The sequence below is a fragment of the Conger conger genome, chromosome 18 (assembly GCF_963514075.1).
Source record: "Conger conger chromosome 18, fConCon1.1, whole genome shotgun sequence".
Lineage (NCBI taxonomy): Eukaryota > Metazoa > Chordata > Actinopteri > Anguilliformes > Congridae > Conger > Conger conger.
This window is the reverse complement of record NC_083777.1, coordinates 3,492,501-3,512,014: the sequence shown is the minus strand read 5'-3', so window position 1 is coordinate 3,512,014 and position 19,514 is coordinate 3,492,501. Positions and strand designations below refer to the sequence as shown.

General features: G+C 48.3%; 1 protein-coding gene across 1 annotated transcript in view; it reads right to left on the bottom strand.

Moving 5' to 3' along the window:
- Positions 1 to 453: 453 nt before the first annotated feature.
- arid4b (AT-rich interaction domain 4B) overlaps positions 454 to 19,514 on the bottom strand; it is a 60,993-nt gene continuing 41,932 nt past the window's right edge. Inside the window, 9 exon segments of the mRNA XM_061227704.1 lie at positions 454 to 3,762; positions 4,095 to 4,241; positions 5,022 to 5,213; positions 6,218 to 6,328; positions 6,920 to 8,098; positions 10,265 to 10,469; positions 11,140 to 11,224; positions 12,632 to 12,811; positions 17,928 to 18,133. Coding sequence (XP_061083688.1) covers positions 3,602 to 3,762; positions 4,095 to 4,241; positions 5,022 to 5,213; positions 6,218 to 6,328; positions 6,920 to 8,098; positions 10,265 to 10,469; positions 11,140 to 11,224; positions 12,632 to 12,811; positions 17,928 to 18,133 — 2,466 coding nt within the window. The 3' untranslated portion in view covers positions 454 to 3,601.

Genomic DNA, 19,514 nt, shown 5'->3' with positions numbered 1-19,514 from the left:
ATTAAGATACGTTATTATACAGTTCTTTGGTTTGTCGCGAGTTAGCATTTTTCTGAGCCATGGGCCGTGTGTGAAACGGGCTGCCTTCGATCCGCGTGCAGGGCCAACTCCACATCCTTCCCAGCTGAATGACCTGCTCCGGAAATTCCTCTCACACAACTTCGAACAGAACGCGCAGTTTGGCGCTGTTTCCTTGGTATTATTGCACCAAGGAAGCTATTGAATAAACCCGACTAATCAGAAATACGTGTCCAGCATTTGTCGCAAATATTATGGTGTCCTGAAATGGGGAATTATGTATAAAAAGGGCTGTAAGTCCTACACGGATCACACACTATGGATATAAATACCCTCAAATTACACTTTCACCTCATATTCATTTAAATCCAATGTATTGTGCACCACACAAGTATTGTGCACCACACTTCTGAACATCAAACGCTGACAAAAATCTTCACAAACTATGGTATTTATTTCAAACAGGCTTCTTTTTGCTTACATTTGTACAATAAATTACACAATGTCCATCCTCTGAAGAACCTAATAAATACTTTAGAGCTTTCTCAATAAGCTTTGTGCCCCTCCCATCCCCTTTCTGAGCAGTTTTGTAAAGAGTCATAAAACTTTACATCCCATGTACAAGTGTGTAAATACTTTTTAACCCAATGGTTTAACACAAAAAGAAATCTGCTCATACGAGCAGCACAAACTAACAAAAATCGAAGCTGACTTTGCTAGAAAAATACAAAAAAGGGGAAAACATAATAAAACGGTCTCACATAAGAACAGCAAAACGGGGGAAAAAAACTAACAAAGGAGACACACTCATCTTCTGAGGATGTGCACAGAAGCTACACAGAAAACAGTATGTACAGAATTAACAGTGCAAGATATTAAATAGCTTACCCCCAAACACGCTTCTCAATATACAAATGTATTACAAAGGCATACAATTACATACAAGTGTCAAATAGAACAGGCCATCAGAACAAGGTTCATCTTATCTACAGCTGGGCGTCTATACAAAGTCAGAAAGAGCCTGTAGCTCCATTCAGAATAGATTTCTCCTTTATTGTACTGCAAATGCAGATTTGCAACATTATAACCCTTTATCTTGTACAGAAACAAAAGATTTAGGAGGGAGGTGCTTGGGAGGTCAGATGGAGTTTTGTGAGAACTGTGGGTCATCTTTAAATGAACACTGTTGTTTATTGGACTAGGGCTCAAGACACACACACACACACACACACACACACACACACACACACACAGACAGACAGACAGACAGACAGACAGACACACAAACACACACACACACACACACACACACACACACAGACACAGACACAGACACAGACAGACACACACACACACACACACAAGCGATTTACACTTCTAAACCATGTGGTTTCTCTGCAGTAGGACTTGTTGGAAGTGCTGGTTGGGGCTGCCCTGATGGGAGACAGACACAGCCACAGTCCAGGACGGTAAAATTATGGAGGAGATAAAGGTTACATTACAGTTACTTAGCTGACACTTTTATCCAAAGCGACTTGCAGTTAATTAGACTAAGCAGGGGAAAATCCCACCCTGGAGCAATGTGGGGTTATGGGCCTTGCTACACCAGAGCTTGAACCAACAACTTTCTGGGTCCCAGTCATGTAGCTTAGCTGCTAGGCTACAGGCTTTTTCATGATGTTAAAAACAACCCTCAGTAATTTTTAGAAGGACAGTTATGTCTGTAAAAAACAGATAAAACAGCAGGTCCAGAGTTGTCGGTTGTAACCTTGAACAAGGGAATTCATGAACTGTCACGTAAAAAACCCTGTAACATCTCGAGAGGCTGTGAGGAATCAACTGGCAATTTAAAAGAACATTAAATCAATACTTTTAACATTGCACTTGCATTTACTGCCTCATTGTTTAAAAATGATCTCTAGGTATATTCATAAAATACATTTTTGATAATGGCCACCAAAAAAAAAGAAAGTATATTGTCAAGTGCATGTCTCTCCACATTTTTCTCCAATCCCCATTTTTAAGGGTCGATATCAACACAAACGTAAGAATATTTAAAACTCGTTTAAATACAAATCAGCGTTTCTGTAATACATTTTAAACAGCCCTTTGCATTCTGCAGTATTCACACACTTGAGTGTTGAGTGTTTTTGTAAACAGGAAGGGGACTGAACCTTTGTTACTGCTGGACTGGCAGGGCGAGACCACGCGTGCTCGAATATGGCCGAATGCCTCCACTGCATTGTGGGTATTTGAGTTCCTGAAGAGAAACTACAAGGCACGGCAGTATCACGTTCAATTCGATACTCGCCGTCAGTGAACCTTTCTCAGCAACGGGCTTTGTTGCTACACCGGCTCTTCTAACATGAAGAGAATGGTGCTAATGCTAATGCTAATGCTGTTGCCACAGTGCTCCTGTGGTCATGGTTACAGCCTGTGGCTCCTGTGGTCATGGTTACAGCCCTGTCCACAGGACAGGGGCTCTGAGAAACCGGAGAGACTTGGGGCAGAGTCGTCAGTCGCGTGTAATCCCTCTTGAAACACGTTTGGGCCGCACTTTCGGTGAGTAGGAAAGTGCCCATCCTAGAGCTGAAGGCAACTTGAGTTCAATCGCATCTGACTCTCAAACTAACACAATCAAATTGGAAATAATTATTGCTTGAAGAAAACAACTTCAATAATCTGTTTAACACCGACAAAACAAGTTCATTGTACTTTTTTTTAATTTTTTTTTTATATAACCCCCATTTATAAAAGTGCACTTAAGTGCAGTTAGCTTGCCGAGAAAACAGTTGTCATTAGAAAATAGTGCTTAATTCTGTTTTTCTTTCAGGATTGTTTGTGCCTCTAGTTTGTTGAGTAGACATTTTGTGTTTTAAAGTCCAAGTCTCAAAAGTAAACTCTGCCCAAATATTACCTTGAAACAGGATTTTTAAGTGAACAAGAATTAATTATCTTAATTGTGATGTTACTTCAATTGAAACATAAACAGGTGGTAATATTTCATAACTCTTTTTTTCCATAAAAATGAATGAATAAAGGCAGCCTTATTTAATAATGTTATGCCACACACAGTGAACAAACTGTGCTCTGGAGCAGACATGGCTAGCCTACTGTAAAACAGCTAAAGAGCTAGCTGGTTCAGCTAACAAGTAAAAACAGGTGGGATGCGTAGGGGTAAGGGAACCTCTTGGTAAATATAGAGATGAGATAGCTAGCAATGTGCCTGGCTTTAAGTACTGTATTGAGTCACAATGCTAGCTAAAAATATAAGCAATATGTGTAATGTTTCCTGAATTTGTATAAATATGAGGTGCATGAAACCGTCTTTTCAACTGGATATCTTACCGAATGGGGAATTCTGGTACGATGGGTGGATATCACCTGTTTTTAAAACGGTTTACAGGCTACACTTCAGTTAGCCCTCCACCCTTCTCAGTGACGTTGCCATGTCAACCGAGCTTTCAGCTCAAAGGCAGGTATATTTGGGGAGACTTGGACTTTAAAAGGAGCAGGGGTGGGGCTGGGGGGTTTGGAGGTTTGAGGTCTAAGTGCAGAGTGCTGTGGGCTGTTGGACTTCCTGTCACCTGCACTCGACCGAAACCCCAGAGTTCTGAGAGGACCCTGAAACGGTGGGCTCGGCCAGGGTCAACATGACCGCCGCCGTCAGGGAGCTGGAGGATGGAGAGGAGGAGGAGGAGGAGGATGAGGAGGAGGAGGATGAAGAGGAGGCTGGCACTGTACCTGTGAGAAGAGAAATTACATCACTGCAGGAAGCTTAAAATAATAAAAATAGACACGATACCACGGAAGATAACACAACACCCAAGTCAAATGAAAATATAAAATCTCTATATTTTTTTCCAGGTTAAATAATATGGGCAGGTGTACTATACACTCAGTCCAGCTTATTTAATAATATGGGCAGGTGTACTATACACTCAGTCCAGCTTATTCAATAACGTGTCCGGGCGCATTATGTATGAGCTATACAGTCAGATGTATGTGATAATGGCGATCAGGGGAACTGCAGGCAGGAGTGATAATGGCGGAAAGGGGAACTGCAGGACACTCACTTTCTCGCTCCTTCTTCTTCATACGCTTCCGCCGGCGGTCGATGGAGGCCACCTCGGACTTGAGGGAGAGGTAGTGGTTGCGAATGTCCTGGAGCTTCTCCTGCAGGAAGGAGATCCGCTCCAAGCTGGTCATCTTCTCCAGATCGGCTGCAGGCGGGAGACAGGGCGGGTCAGATCGCACACTCTGCGGCAGGGCACAGCTGCAACTGCACAAGGCCCTAAATCCCACGTTTTCTTTAAACCACGGCGGTGTAAACATGACAAATTTAAGCGCTTCTTCCACTAAGAGCACCTGGGTTTAGGTACTGGGTTCTGGCCCTTATGTTTCGCATACGGTTCAGAAGGAGATTTGATTGGTTCCTGGCAGCAGGTGAGGGGAGGTGATGCGAGCAGTGCAGGTGCAGAGGGCGCAGACCACAGACTGGAGATGAAAACAGACCAAGTGCCGCGCTACGTCCCCCACCGACTGTCACGGGGTTGTGAAAAGTATTCTGAAGCCGAGGAAGTCAGGTTTACGGGCGCCACCATGGCGTACATTTTGGAGCCACAGTCGTAGTAGAGCAGGAGGGAAGCCGACGTGGCTCCTCCGCTAAACGTGAGAGAGAGAGAGAGTGACCTAATCTGCCCCCGATTCATCCACAGAGTACTGCTGTATTGTCTTAAAGACACAATAACTTAAAGAAAATCGGCACACAGGGAGGCATTAGATTAAGGAAAAACACAGACTGCGACTACATTTTCTTGAGGAAAAAAATGATTGACTTCCTATTTTGACAGTAATTGTGCCACTGCCTTTACAATGAAAACGGGTCTGAATGACCTATACTGGAGCCAACCGCCTCCCAGCGCTCTACGTTCTGGGCGGTTCTGGCCGGTTCTGGCCAGTTCTGGCCGGTTCTGGCCGGTCGGTGCGAAGGCGACACTCACACATCTGAAAGCTCCACTTGTAGCTGCGTGGCGTGCGGCCCTGGGGCTCCGAGTCGCCCTGCTTGTGGTACTTGTGGCCTGCAGGGGGCGCCCTGCTGGGGCACTTGGGCATGGCGGCGGGGGTGGTCTTGGAGGCGGGGGATTTGGCAGTGTTCTCACTGGTGGAGTGGTCCTCACTGTCACTGCTGTGAGCTGCAGGACAGAGAGAGAGAGAGAGAGAGAGAGAGAGAGAGAGAGAGAGAGAGGGCCCGGTCACACCGACCTCACACCGACCTCACACCGACCTCACACCGACCTCACACCGACCTCAACCATCAACATCACAACTACAACTGCTCCGAGATTTCCCGAAAGATGATTACAGATATATTACATAACAAGGTTGTCATGACAATTGAGCCAGCGATGGGGTCAAAGTTCAATACGATTTACATTCTCAGCGATGGGCACAATGATGATAGCGACGACATCGGATTTGGATTTGAACTTCAACGGTCATGGTTCTAGCCGCAAGTTATAAAGCTGGGGAGGATCCCGCTCTTTCTGTGTCTGAGAGCTTAAATGCAGTGTGGTTTACATTTTATTTTGGCCAAAGAATTGGACAGTATGGTCCCCTAGGGGGAGACAAATTGGGGAAAGTAGTTATTTTTGTTCACCTGAATATAAGAGAACTGTTGATGCAAACCCCACATGATGCATCTCCCTGGCCCAGGACTACATCAGAAACTGGGACCAGCAGCTGAGCCAGACGTGTGATGTAGAGCTATTAAGGGAACAGGAATGCCCTCCTCACACGTGATGTACAGCAAAGAGAAATGAGTCTTGGAAAGACGCCTGGGGCTGGCTGATAACAATTGAATAAAACATAATTCAGAAGCTAATAACGTGGTCGTAAAACACGTTGCCCGATTACACAGCTCTTTCCAACCGATGTCTCATAATCTCCCGCCAGATACCACAGGAAGGGGAGTAGGCAGCAGATGCTACCTTCTCCTGATAAATCGCGTCGGTTCGGAATGAGAACCAGTTAAAACTGAGATTCATGTGACCCATTCTCCAAATCGACTCATACGGAGGGGAACTAATTATAATTGCGGTTTCGGGAAGCTTTACGCGGTGGAATATGAACGAGTGGAATATGAACGAGTGGAAGCCTGCTGAGAAGAGAGGAGGGAGTGGGGGTCAGGCTCACGTACCCATCTTCCGGCTCTTTTTCGGGGGAGTGCCTGAGTTCTTGTGGCTCCGTTTGTGTTTCTTTGAAGCTCCGTCGCCCGGGGACTCCTTCTGCTGCTTCTGATTGGCCAGTGCTGCACCCGGGGCAAGTGAAACACAGGTCACCACAAACACACCAGTCTCAGCGATGAGAACTCACACAGCGCTCCCGCAGCTCGAGATAACGCAGGGAAAAGCCTACTTTCAGATTTATATTCAACCAACTAGTTGGTAAGGTGGAAAGTTTCTGATTAAAATGAAACTTTTTTTAAACTAATTTTTTTCGTACATAAGTAGACCATCTTACCTACTTGGTTGAATGTTCAATAATTTTAGGTCATTTTCCGGCCAGACCAAACTTTGGCATTGTATAATAAATTATTGACTTGACTTTTGTGGCTGCTCTTAACCAAAATATCTACTATTTTGGTTAAGAGCAGTGTTTGCGGATATAATAAGCCATTAAATATTGAAAGAAAATAGCCAACAGCATGATTTGACCATAACTCTTTCTGAGAAGAAAAAAAAAAAAATGAGTACAAGTTATCAGGTCTTTCCCTGCTTTAATCCCAAAGATATGACTAAAATTCTTGAGGGGGAAATTCAGTCTAGATCATACACAATTGTCATTACAATTGGGATGCATTAGTTTATGCAGCGCAACAGTAAAATGATTGGCTGCTGACCTGGCCCCCCGGCCCTGGGCCCCCGGGCCCTGGGGTCCCCGGCGTGCGGGCTGCTGCAGCTGCTGTTGCAGGACAGGCTCCCGTCGAAGGCCATGGAGAGGGGCCCCGCCCGGTCCTCCTGGTGCAGCTCGCCCCCCAGGCTCTCCACCTCCACCGTGCTGCTGTCCGACTCGCTGCGCCCCCCCAAACTCTCCTCCGGCGGGGGGCCCGCGGGCTGGGGCCCGGGCAGCGAGGGCGGGGCAGGGGCCGGAGCCGGGGCAGGGGCGGGGCTGCTGGGGGGGGACTCGGGGGTGGTGGGGGGCGTGTTGAGGACAGAGTTGCTCCCGCTGCTGGGCGGCCGGTGTGTGTTTTCGGGCTCGGGGGACCCTGGACCCGCCTCGCCGCCCCTCTCCGGGCTGCCCCCCCGGGGGTCCTCGGCCTGAGCCAGCCCGGGCGGGGGAGAGTTGGCCGCCTCAGTGTCCGAATCGGAGAACAGCTCCTTCAGCGTCTTCTTGGGCCACTGTGCCTGGATGCTGGACCACACGTCCTTCTGGCCCTTCCCCCGCCCGCCAGCCGGCCGCTCGTCCACACACGCCAGCTTGGGCCGCTTCTCCGGGACCTCCCAGAACGCCGACGCCCGCCCGGCCTTGGTCTTCTCCTTCAGCCCGTTGTACTTTTTGGAGGGGGACGGTTTGGCTCTGCTGCGACCCCGACCCCCGGCCTCTGAGCCGGGCCCCGCCGGGCCCTCCCCCTCATCCTCAGAGGTGCTGCTGCTCCCCTCCCCCGCCCGGGGGCCTGCGCTTCTGTCCTCCGGCCTGTGGGGGGAGCCGTGGGGCAGCCAGTCTGCAGTCCTGCTCCGAGGCCTGGTCCGGGAGGCTGCTCTCGGGCCCCGCTGCCCCGGGGCGTCTGCTTTGCGCTTTCGGCTGGCCCCCTCCCCCTGTGGGGGCTCCGAGGGGCCCCGCTGCTCTGTGCAGCCCTGGCTGTCGGGCTCCAGAGCCCCCTCACCCCCCGGCCCCGCCCTGCACCCCCCTGCCATGCCCCGGCTGCCCTCCCAGAGCTCTGCCCCACGGGGCCCCTCCGGTGGCCCCGGCTTCCTGCGGTCGCCACGGAGACCTGGCTGTTCGTCTTCCTCATGGTCACCCTCGCCGTCATCATCCTCCTCTTCCTCACGCTCGCTCTCCTCGGTCGAGCTCTCTGAGGCTGGAAAACAACATGAACAAAACCACCTTAACACCACAACAGCCAGGGTTTACATTTAGGCTTAACATTTACGGTCACTGCACCTGAACACCACAGCAGCCAGGGTTTACATTTACTGTTTCTGCACCTTAACACCACAACAGCCAGGGTTTACATTTACTGTTTCTGCACCTTAACACCACAACAGGGTTAACATTTACGGTTACTGCACCTAAACAGCCAGGGTTTCCAAAAACTTCTCCAACTTTACATTAGGGTTTCTTTCCAACTAGTAGCACTGTACACGTGCAACACAGTACGTGGACACAAACACTTCAGCCCAAATTAGAATGATCAAGCTAAAATTGTGGGGGTCAGGGGCCGGAAATCACACAAAATGCCCTTAACCTGAACCCTAACAGCAAAAGGTTCAGGCACTCCTTAAGCCCATTGCATTTTAGCTACATTTATATTGATTCTAAACCCCAAACAGTGAACACTTCATCTTCATCCTCTCTTACAAAGTTGGCCATGATCAGAAGTAAAGTGTTAGCTAGCCAGCTAGTCACCTGAGTTTTGTTTACAAGCAAGTGTGAGCGCACTTTGTTCCAGATCTAGCTCTACCTTCAGAACGTGCACGGATCACTGTGCTCAACTAGTATTCCTTTAAGTATTCCTTTCAATTTAAATGCAGTTAACTTTTTCCATTTGCGGATGCACCATGTAGCAGGAGAGTGTGACACAAATGGATGAAAGAATCTCGCCCCCCCCCCTAACAGCAGAGTGCTTTCATTTCGACGGGGGCGCGGTGATGAATCCACAGCTCAGGTGTTAATTGCTGTTTTCTGCAGCGTCAGTGGCGGGACGAGTGCCCGAAAAACAGTTCCGCATCTGTTCCGGGACAGATGGAGAGCACCTCCTCCTCCGTCGGCTCGCGGGAGAGGTGCTCAACATTCCAGCTCCTTCCGGTCGACAACGCGTTCCCGCGGCACCCGACAATCCCGCTTTGCTGATGCTGCAAACTTTCAGGCCTCAGAATCCGCAGGACAGCTGTCCGCCTGCCACTGGCCAAAATGATCCTCAGAACAAACTCAAGCAGGAATCCAGCAAATTACGAGGCAGCACAGCAAGTTGTAGCTGAACCTAAAGCACCTGAACTCATAACCTAAAACAGCTGAACTCATAACCTAAAGCAGCTGAACTCAGAACATATTGGCTCCAGCTGAGGAGGGCGGGGCCTCTGAAATAGATAACCAATGAGTTAGATAACCAAGAGCACTGGGATTACTTTACAGACACTAAGAGCGCTGAGATTACTTTACAGACACTAAGATTACTTTACAGACACTAAGAGCACTGAGATTACTTTACAGACACTAAGATTACTTTACAGATACTAAGAGCGCTGAGATTACTTTACAGACACTAAGAGCACTGAGATTACTTTACAGACACTAAGATTACCAGACACTAAGAGCACTGAGATTACTTTACAGACACTAAGATTACTTTACAGACACTAAGAGCACTGAGGTTACTTTACAGACACTAAGAGAACTGAGATTACTTTACAGACACTAAGAGCACTGAGATTACTTTACAGACTCTAAGAGCACTGAGATTACTTTACAGACACTAAGAGCACTGAGGTTACTTTACAGACACTAAGAGCACTGAGGTTACTTTACAGACACTAAGAGCAATGAGATTACTTTACAGACACTAGGAGCACTGAGATTACTTTACAGACACTAAGAGCACTGAGATTACTTTACAGACACTAAGAGCACTGAGATTACTTTACAGACACTAAGAGCAATGAGATTACTTTACAGACACTAAGAGCACTGAGGTTACTTTACAGACACTAAGAGCACTGAGATTACTTTACAGACACTAAGAGCACTGAGGTTACTTTACAGACACTAAGAGCACTGAGGTTACTTTACAGACACTAAGAGCACTGAGATTACTTTACAGACACTAAGAGCAATGAGATTACTTTACAGACACTAAGAGCAATGAGATTACTTTACAGACACTAAGAGCACTGAGGTTACTTTACAGACACTAAGAGCACTTTACAGACACTAAGAGCACTGAGGTTACTTTACAGACACTAAGAGCACTTTACAGACACTAAGAGCACTGAGGTTACTTTACAGACACTAAGAGCGCTGAGATTACCTTGCAGGCCGTTGAGGATGGACGTGATCTCGATGGACTTAGAGGCCGGGTGTTTGGCCCCTTTGTCACCGAGGTCATCCAGCGGGGAGAAGCCGTCATGGGGGGCGCCGGGCTTGGAGGAGCGGTGGATCCGGTTGTTTTTGGGAGGAAGGCCCTCCCCGTACTTCAGCCTCTCGATCCTGTCCTTCTCCCTTTCCGTTTTATTCTGCCAAATAAAGACATACAAGTCACAACAGTGACCAAGCAGGTGTAATAGGCGGGTAAGAAAGCAGTCATGTTAAAACTACACTAGCGCTAAAAAGTTTGGGGTCAGTCTTTTTCTGACACATTTTTTTTTTCTTTGTTTGTAATCACACAATTCATACATGGTCAAAGTGCAGACTCAGAGCTTTTATTAGCTTTTATATATATATATATATATATTATACAGACAAATTTTCCTGTTTGGGCAAATATCCGTTATGGGCTGATTCATATAGAGCTCTGGGCTGATTCATACAAAGTCCCGGGCTGATCTATACAGAGCTCTTGGCTGATTTATGCGGAGTCCAGGGCTGATTCACACAGAGCTCTGGGCTGATTCACACAGAGTCCTGGGCTGATTCACACAGAGTCCTGGGCTGATTCACACAGAGTCCTGGGCTGATTCACACAGAGCTCTGGGCTGATTCACACAGAGTCCTGGGCTGATTCATACAGAGTCCTGGGCTGATTCATACAGAGTCCTGGGCTGATTCACACAGAGTCCTGGGCTGATTCACACAGAGTCCTGGGCTGATTCACACAGAGTCCTGGGCTGATTCACACAGAGTCCTGGGCTGATTCATACAGAGTCCTGGGCTGATTTATACAGAGTCCTGGGCTGGCACACGCACCTTTATTTTCTTACGATGCTTGACTTTGGGCACGTTCTTATTGGCCGGCCGCACAATCTTATCGGCTTTAATCCACTCGTCATACCTGGCAGAAAAAATACAATAAAGTCTGAGATGAAACATCAAACAGCAGAAAGGGAGGACAGCCATACAACACAAACAGACACACAAGCACACAGGCACACACAACACACACACACACACACACACAAATACGCGCGCACACACACACACACACACACACACACACAAACACGCGCACACACACACACACACACAGGCACGCACAACACACACGCACACACAAGCATGCACACAGGCACACACGCACACACATATACGCATACACATACACAGACACACACACACACACGCATTCACACACACATTACATAACATTACACACAACACATACACAGAAAAATGTGCGCACGCACACACACACTCATTCACACACACACACACACACACACACACACACACACATATATATACGCATACACAACACATACACAGAAAAATGCAGACACATTCACACAAGCATACACACAAGCACGTGCACACGCGCACACACACACACACCATAACAGGCAGCAGAACAGCACGGACGCTGTGCAGAATCACTGTACGTGTGTCAGGATGCAGGAAACAGAACTGCCTGAAGAGACTCATTTGAGCTTTCAAACAACCTGCGCAGCATGAAATGAATGGCAAACTGAGACAGAAAATAAATGGACAAACAAAATGAATAAATTAACATGGAGTCAGTGAGGTGCCTAGTCTTGTACATTCGCAAACGCTCCTAAAAATCGCAGAGACAAGACGGGGAATGCAAATCACTTAATCAAAAATAAATAAATAATTAAAAATGTCATTCCAAAAAAACCCCAAAAAAACCCACTAATTGACAAAGATCTTTCCCAGAGAGCACCACACAACAACATTATTTCATGAGAAAATTACGAAAATTACGAACCTCACTAGCCAACAAGATCTAGCCAACATCACCATTCAGCACGTCTAGCAAACCTTTGGCAGTAGAACCTACTGTATGGCAGCTGAAAGCCTTAGGTTAATTCTGCCTGATGTAATGTAACAGGTTGGCAACAAGGCATTTTATTGGTCCGTCTGTACTGACTAAAGCAACAGCATGTGCAAAAAACCCAGTCCATCTGTCAATGCTGGACCTCATTCGCTGAGAGCAAAGTCCTGTCTTAACTACAATGGGAACCGTGTATGAGACAGATGGGGAGCCCAGGAACTGAAACCACTTTATTCCTTCCCAAAAAACACACGTATAGGATATCACGCCATCAGCACTAAGTCCACCGCCTCTCTCCGCCACCAGATGGCGACGGCAGCATCAGTGTGATCGGTGCGGGACTTTCGGAGCCTGGTGACGGAAGCGTTAGTTTGGCGGCGCACTCTGTAGGCACAGCGGACCCTGGACTGTAAAGGTGTACTGTAGGTGAGGCCCAGACTCCTGCCTTACCTGATGTTCCAGCCACAGTAGTGCACCAGGTACAGCACCTGGCCCCCCTCCAGGTCAGACTCTTTCACTGTGGCCTCGTACGTCTTCTGAGTGCGGCCTCGCCCATACCTCACCTGCACCTTCATCCCCGCGGGGAAACTCTCAAACTCCTCCCCTTCCCCCTCCTGACTGCTGTCATCCCTGCAAGAAAGACAGGTCAGCACTCCCTCACCCTTCTTCTTCCAAACTAATCCATCGACTAATCACACCCAGCTACCCAGTAATCACTCCCAGCTATCCTCACCCACTAAATCACACCAACTAATCACACCCACTGATCACACCCACTGATCACACCCACTGATCACACCCATTGATCACACCCATTGATCACACACAGCTGCCCACTAATCACACCCAGTTAACCACTAATCATAACCAGCTATCCACACCCAACTACACACTAATTACACAGTTAACAACTCACCAAACCCACTAATCACACCCAGTTAACCACTAACCAAACCCACTAATCACACCCAGTTAACCACTAACCAAACCCACTAATCACACCCAGATACCCTCACACACTAATCACACCCAGCTACACACTAATCACAGTTAACCATGAATCAAACCCACTATTCACGCCAAGTTAACCACTAATCACAACCAGATATCCTCACCCACTAAATCACACCCAGTTAACCACTAATCACAACCAGATATCCTCACCCACTAAATCACACCCAGTTAACCACTAATCACAACCAGATATCCTCACCCACTAAATCACACCCAGTTAACCACTAATCACACCCAACTACACACTAATCACAGTTAACCACAAATCAAACCCACTAATCACACCCAGTTAACCACTGATCACAACCAGATATCCTCACCCACTAAATCATACCTGCTTAACCACTAATCACACAGTTAACACAAATCAAAACCCACTAATCACACATAGTTAACCACTAATTACACCCAGCTACACACTAATCACACATTTAACCATGAATCAAACCCACTAATCATGCGCAGTTAACCAGTAACCAAATCCACTAATCACCCCTAGTTAACCACTAATCACACCCAGCTACACACTAATGACACATTAAACCATGAATCAAACCCACTAATCACACCCAGTTAACCACTAATCACAACCAGATATGCTCACCCATTAAATCACACCCAGCTACCCACTAAGCACACCCACAAATCATAACCAGCTATACTCACCCACTAATCACAGAGTTAATCATGAATCAAACCCTCTAATCACATCCAACTACCAACTAATCACAGCCAGATACCCTCAGACATTAACCACACCCACTAACCACACCAAGCTACACACTAATCACACCCACTCCTCACCAGCAGCTATCCACTAATCACACCCAGTTGAACACTAATCAAACCCACCGATCATACCCAGTTAACCACTCACCAAACCCACTAATCACACCCAGTTAACCACTAATCACACCCAGCTATCGATTAATCATACCCACTAATCACACCCAGCTATCGATTAATCATACCCACTAATCACACCCAGCTATCGATTAATCATACCCACTAATCACACCCAGCTACCCTCAGACATTAATCACACCCACTAGTCACACTGTGTTATCCTTAAACACTAATCACACCACAGGTACTCCTGAACTTACAGCCCGTCACCATGGTTGAGGAAAAACCTGCTCTTCCTCGCCCATCCCCATTTCATAGACCATTTTGGGACATCCACCATTTCCCCACCTTTTCTGCCTCCTACTACCCAGGAACTGTTCTCATTTTGTTCATTTTTTATTAAAAACCAAACCCCCTTCCCTTCTTGAGCTTGATTTGTGTGAGTTTGAATACTTAGTCAAATTTACTGAAGGCTCATGTCCAACTCTGGTCAGAGCGTGTATCTCTTGTGCCATCTCTGACATGCTGACGCTGTGTGGAGTCCAAACTGCCTGAGCTCTGCTGTCCTGTCCTGAGCAGAAACTCCCTATCACAGGCCTTACTTCACTCTCCTGTTCCTGACCTAAGGCTATGCTGTGATTCTGTGGACCAAACACCCAAACACCGGGGTCCCTGGTCCACAGAATGGCGTTGAGAGTGAGTCTCCCTCGGCAGGGGCCACCGGGGGGCGCTGTGGGCGCAAGCGGAGCTGGAGGAGGAGGGCACAGCGAAGCGCAGCACAGCACAGCAGCTCAGCCAACGCACAGACGGCACACGTTAGGAAGCAGAGCAGAGAACGCAGCAGAGCAACCCCTCACCCGCTCACAGGAGCAGGGCCTCACCGCAAACACCTAGTGCAGCTGCCACCATCCCAAACACCACCTCAAACACCACCTCCAACACCACCTCCAACACCACCCCAAACACCACCCCAAACACCACCATCCCAAACACCACCCCAAACACCACCATCCCAAACAACACCCCAAACACCACCTCACCTCAAACACCACCCCAAACACCACCTCCAACACCACCCCAAACACCACCCCAAACCCCAAACACCACCCCAAACACCACCTCACACACCAACCCAAACACCACCCCAAACACCACCTTAAACACCAAACACCACCTCACACACCACCTCCAACACCACCCCAAACACCAAACACCACCTCAAACCCCACCTCACACACCACCCCAAACACCACCTTAAACACCACCCCAAACACCACCCCAAACACCACCTCACACACCACCTCACACACCACTCCAAACACCACCCCAAACACCACCTCACCTCAAACACCACCCCAAACACCACCTCCAACACCACCCCAAACACCACCCCAAACCCCAAACACCACCCCAAACACCACCTCACACACCAACCCAAACACCACCTCAAACACCACCCCAAACACCACCTTAAACACCAAACACCACCTCACACACCACCTCCAACACCACCCCAAACACCACCCCAAACACCAAACACCACCTCAAACACCACCTCACACACCACCCCAAACACCACCTTAAACACCACCCCAAACACCACCTTAAACACCACCCCAAACACCACCTCACACACCACCTCACACACCACTCCAAACACCACCCCAAACACCACCCCAAACACCACCTTAAACACCACCTCAAACACCACCCCAAATACTACCTCCAACACCACCCCAAACACCCCCTCACACACCACCCCAAACACCAACTCACACACCACCCTAAACACCACCTCAAACACCACCACACACCACCCCAAACACCACCCACCTCAAACACCGTAGGGGCGTAGGGGCGAAATGGCTCAGGCAGTAAGAGCAGTTGTCTGGCAGTCGGAGGGTTGCCGGTTCGATCCCCCGCCCGGGCTGTGTCGAAGTGTCCCTGAGCAAGACACCTAACCCCCAAATGCTCCTGACGAGCTGGTCGGCGCCTTGGCATGGCAGCCAATCGCCGTTGGTGTGTGAGTGTGTGTATAAATGGGTGAATGAGAAGCATTAATTGTACAGCGCTTTGGATAAAGGTGCTATATAAATGCCAACCATTTACACCACTTCACACACCACCCCAAACACCACCTCAAACACCACCCAACAAACGAACGCTTATCTTTGACCACCAATCCTTTCCCTGCTCCCTAGCTCCACTCATCAGAGGACGCAAGTTAAGGATGTGAGGACTGAGGAATCGAGTAAACATGTACCACGCGAATGGAAAGTCCTTGATTAGTCAAGCGTCAGTTTGAAGCCGTGTGAATTACAGGCGTGTCCGATGGGGACAGGTGGATCCACAGGTTGATCATTTATATGTCGCCCGTTCCGTGAAAAACAATGCTTCCGCAAAGGATGCACTTGGGTGTTCCTTGCTCAGGCGTCCTTCGGGAGCCTCCAAACCCGTAGCTCCAGGCTCCATCCACGAGGATTTAACAGGCTGTCACTTCCTTCAAGATGGTGGACCTTAATCGAATTCCGGGTCAGGAGAGGACCGAGGAGACGAAGATGGATAAAAAGTCGTTGGAATGAGCCCCAGCACTAAGCTCCCATTGAGAAGGCTACTGCTCCTCTGGGAAACAGCACAAGCTAATAAGGCTACTTTCACTAATCAGACTACTCACGCTGGTAAGGATACTCCTGACGGGATGGCTATACCTGCCGCTCCCATAGGCCTGACTGAAGGGCCTGCTTGCACTGTCATGCCTGCTCCCTGCTTCTGGCTCCCATAGTCAGCCAGTCAGACCCTGTGGTCATCCATACAGTAGGTGGTGCTAGTGCAGGTATCATTCATACGGTTGTCAGTGTAGTGAGGTCTGCTGGGTGAAGCCCCTGAAAAAGCAGCAGCACTCTCCGCCCTGAGAAAGTCGAGTCGAGGATGAAAATGTCCCCTAATGACGGTATAATATCATCAACCTTGAGACGGATAATCAACAACAACCGCCCCGAAGCTCCCAAAACAGCTGAGGGAAAGCTGCAGGCTACTGAAGCTCATTAGACATGCATTCACGTCTCACAGGACTGTGAGGCATCGCTCAACGAACGGATCAACGTCTGCGTCTGCACTCGCCTGGAGTCCGAATCAGTCAAACGGCTCTTCAGACCGAGCTTAAACCCAACCACAAACCCTGGGGAGATCAAGCAGACCAGACTGAATGAAATGTTGAATGGGCCAATCAAAACCAATGGCTTCACACAGAGCGGAGGCGAGTTCACCAGCCCCAGGAACTGAACTGAGCAAAAAAAAAAACATACCAACTGGACAGATCGCAGACTTCGACTGGGAGAAACGGTAGGTATTAACACCTTCAACCGATTCATAACTCTCAAACCCTTGAATGAAGCTCAACACAACGGCAGAAAAACAAGCCGAAGATGAAAAGATAATAATAAAAAAAGAAATAAAAAAAACACCAAAGGTAGCGGCAGGAGCAGAAAGAAGCAGGGAAGCGCGGAGGATGGTTAAATAAAGCAGGGGAAATCAAGATAGAGATAGAGAAAGAGAGAGAGGGAGAGAGAGAGAGAGAGAGAGAGAGAGAGAAAGAGAGAGAGGGAGAGGGAGAGGGGGAGGGGGAGGGGGAGAGAGGGAGAGAGGGAGAGAGATGTGGCAGGTCCGGCAGTCCACTGTTCCAGGGTCAGCAGCAGAAGCTGCTTTTGGACAGACGCTCTGGCTGTGCCGGAGCAGCAGACTGCGCCCAGATCAGTCGTGTGGCCAAATTCTCGCTCATGCAAACGGCCAGCTTGCACTTGAGCAAGCTCAGAGCAATCGCAAGGGAAACGGGCTCCGTGAGTGTGTGAGTTTTGGCGGTACAGTGGCGGCTTTGAGCTCCACCTACCCTGACTGCTCCCCGCCGTGCAGATCCCCGTAGCGCTCCAGCTTGACGTTTTCCGCCCGGGGGCCGGGGGGGTCCTCCCCGGGACCTCCGTCCCCATCATCGTCTTCATCCTGGTGTCCCAGTCTGCTGACGGTCTCCTCCTCATCATCTTCGTCCTTTGGACGAACGGTCTCCAGCTTATCGCTGCCTGGGTCTGCTCGCTCATCCTGTGTTTGGGGGAATCAACTAGACATCACTTCCTGTTGCGTTTGCACAGATCTCTCCCTTCTCCTATAGGAGAGCAGCCTATCTGGACCAGTCAACCAACAAAAGGCCAGCCAAAACCACAAGAGCGGGGAATCTGCCTCATCACGTGAGGACATCCAGTCTCTGGGAATGAACAGGCTGCCTCTGGGAATCTCAGTCACGGGCTGGGGGTCTTTCAACATCCTCATTTAGGAAGAACATGTACTGACCAAGAACATGTACTGACCAAGAACATGTACTGACCAAGAACGTGTACTGACCAAGAACATGTACTGACCAAGAACGTGTACTGACCAAGAACATGTACTGACCAAGAACGTGTACTGACCAAGAACGTGTACTGACCAAGAACGGATAAGGACTGCAGTACAGGCCAAGCCCCTGGGAGCCAAGCCTAGCTTACTGAACCCGTGATGTGTTCTGTGAGGTAAGTTCTGTCGTGTGTAGCCTGTGCAGTTGCATTGTAACGAGATGGCTTGCTCCACTCTACCAGATCATGGGTCTATTACCAGTCCCTCTCCCCCTTCCCCAAAAATACACAGGAACTCCCTGGGCAATTTTTGCTGAGGCCCCTGCGCTTGCGCACAAATCCTGGGTGCTACAGATTCTCCTGGAAGGTTTTACTTCTTCTGTCAACGACTGACTGCTCTGGCCGTGATTAATTGCTATTGATTGCACTTCTGTTTTGTTGTTACATAGTTTAGTATTGATTTATTTTTTTACACTGAAATCTTGTTATTTTGCACAGTTGCACTTATTGCGTCCTGTTATTGTGCGAGCCTCGTGTATTTTCACGTAAGAGAACGGCTTGACTAATTTACAGCCGATCCCAGGTTTTGGCATTTGTGGTTTCCGAGTGTCCATCCCCCACCTCTAGGGTCACTGATGTTCTTATCCCCGATTTATGCACCCGTCTTCTCACTGGAAGTCACTCCGGAAAAGCGCGTCAGCTAAATGCCAGTAATGTAATGTAATGTAATGTAATGTTTACAGACTCTGAGGAGACACCAGAACACAAAGATATTTACAGTGTCAGGACGCAGGATGGCAACATCATTCCACAGGGTCATTATTTTATAGTTACAGTTTGAATGCTCAAATTCGTGACATTCAATTGAAATAAGAAATCAGTCGAGAGAAATCAATTTGAAGTGTTAATTCATGTAGATACTGGGTGCGGAGAGGAAGAGTCGTAGGCAACTATGCATGCGCATGGCACTTCCTGGCCTCAACGGATTGACCAGATTGCTCTGCCTGTCAACAAATTTGGCAATTTATTAGTTAATTGCTGTACCAGATAATTATTACATTATATCAAGTTGGATTTAATGTAATAATTAT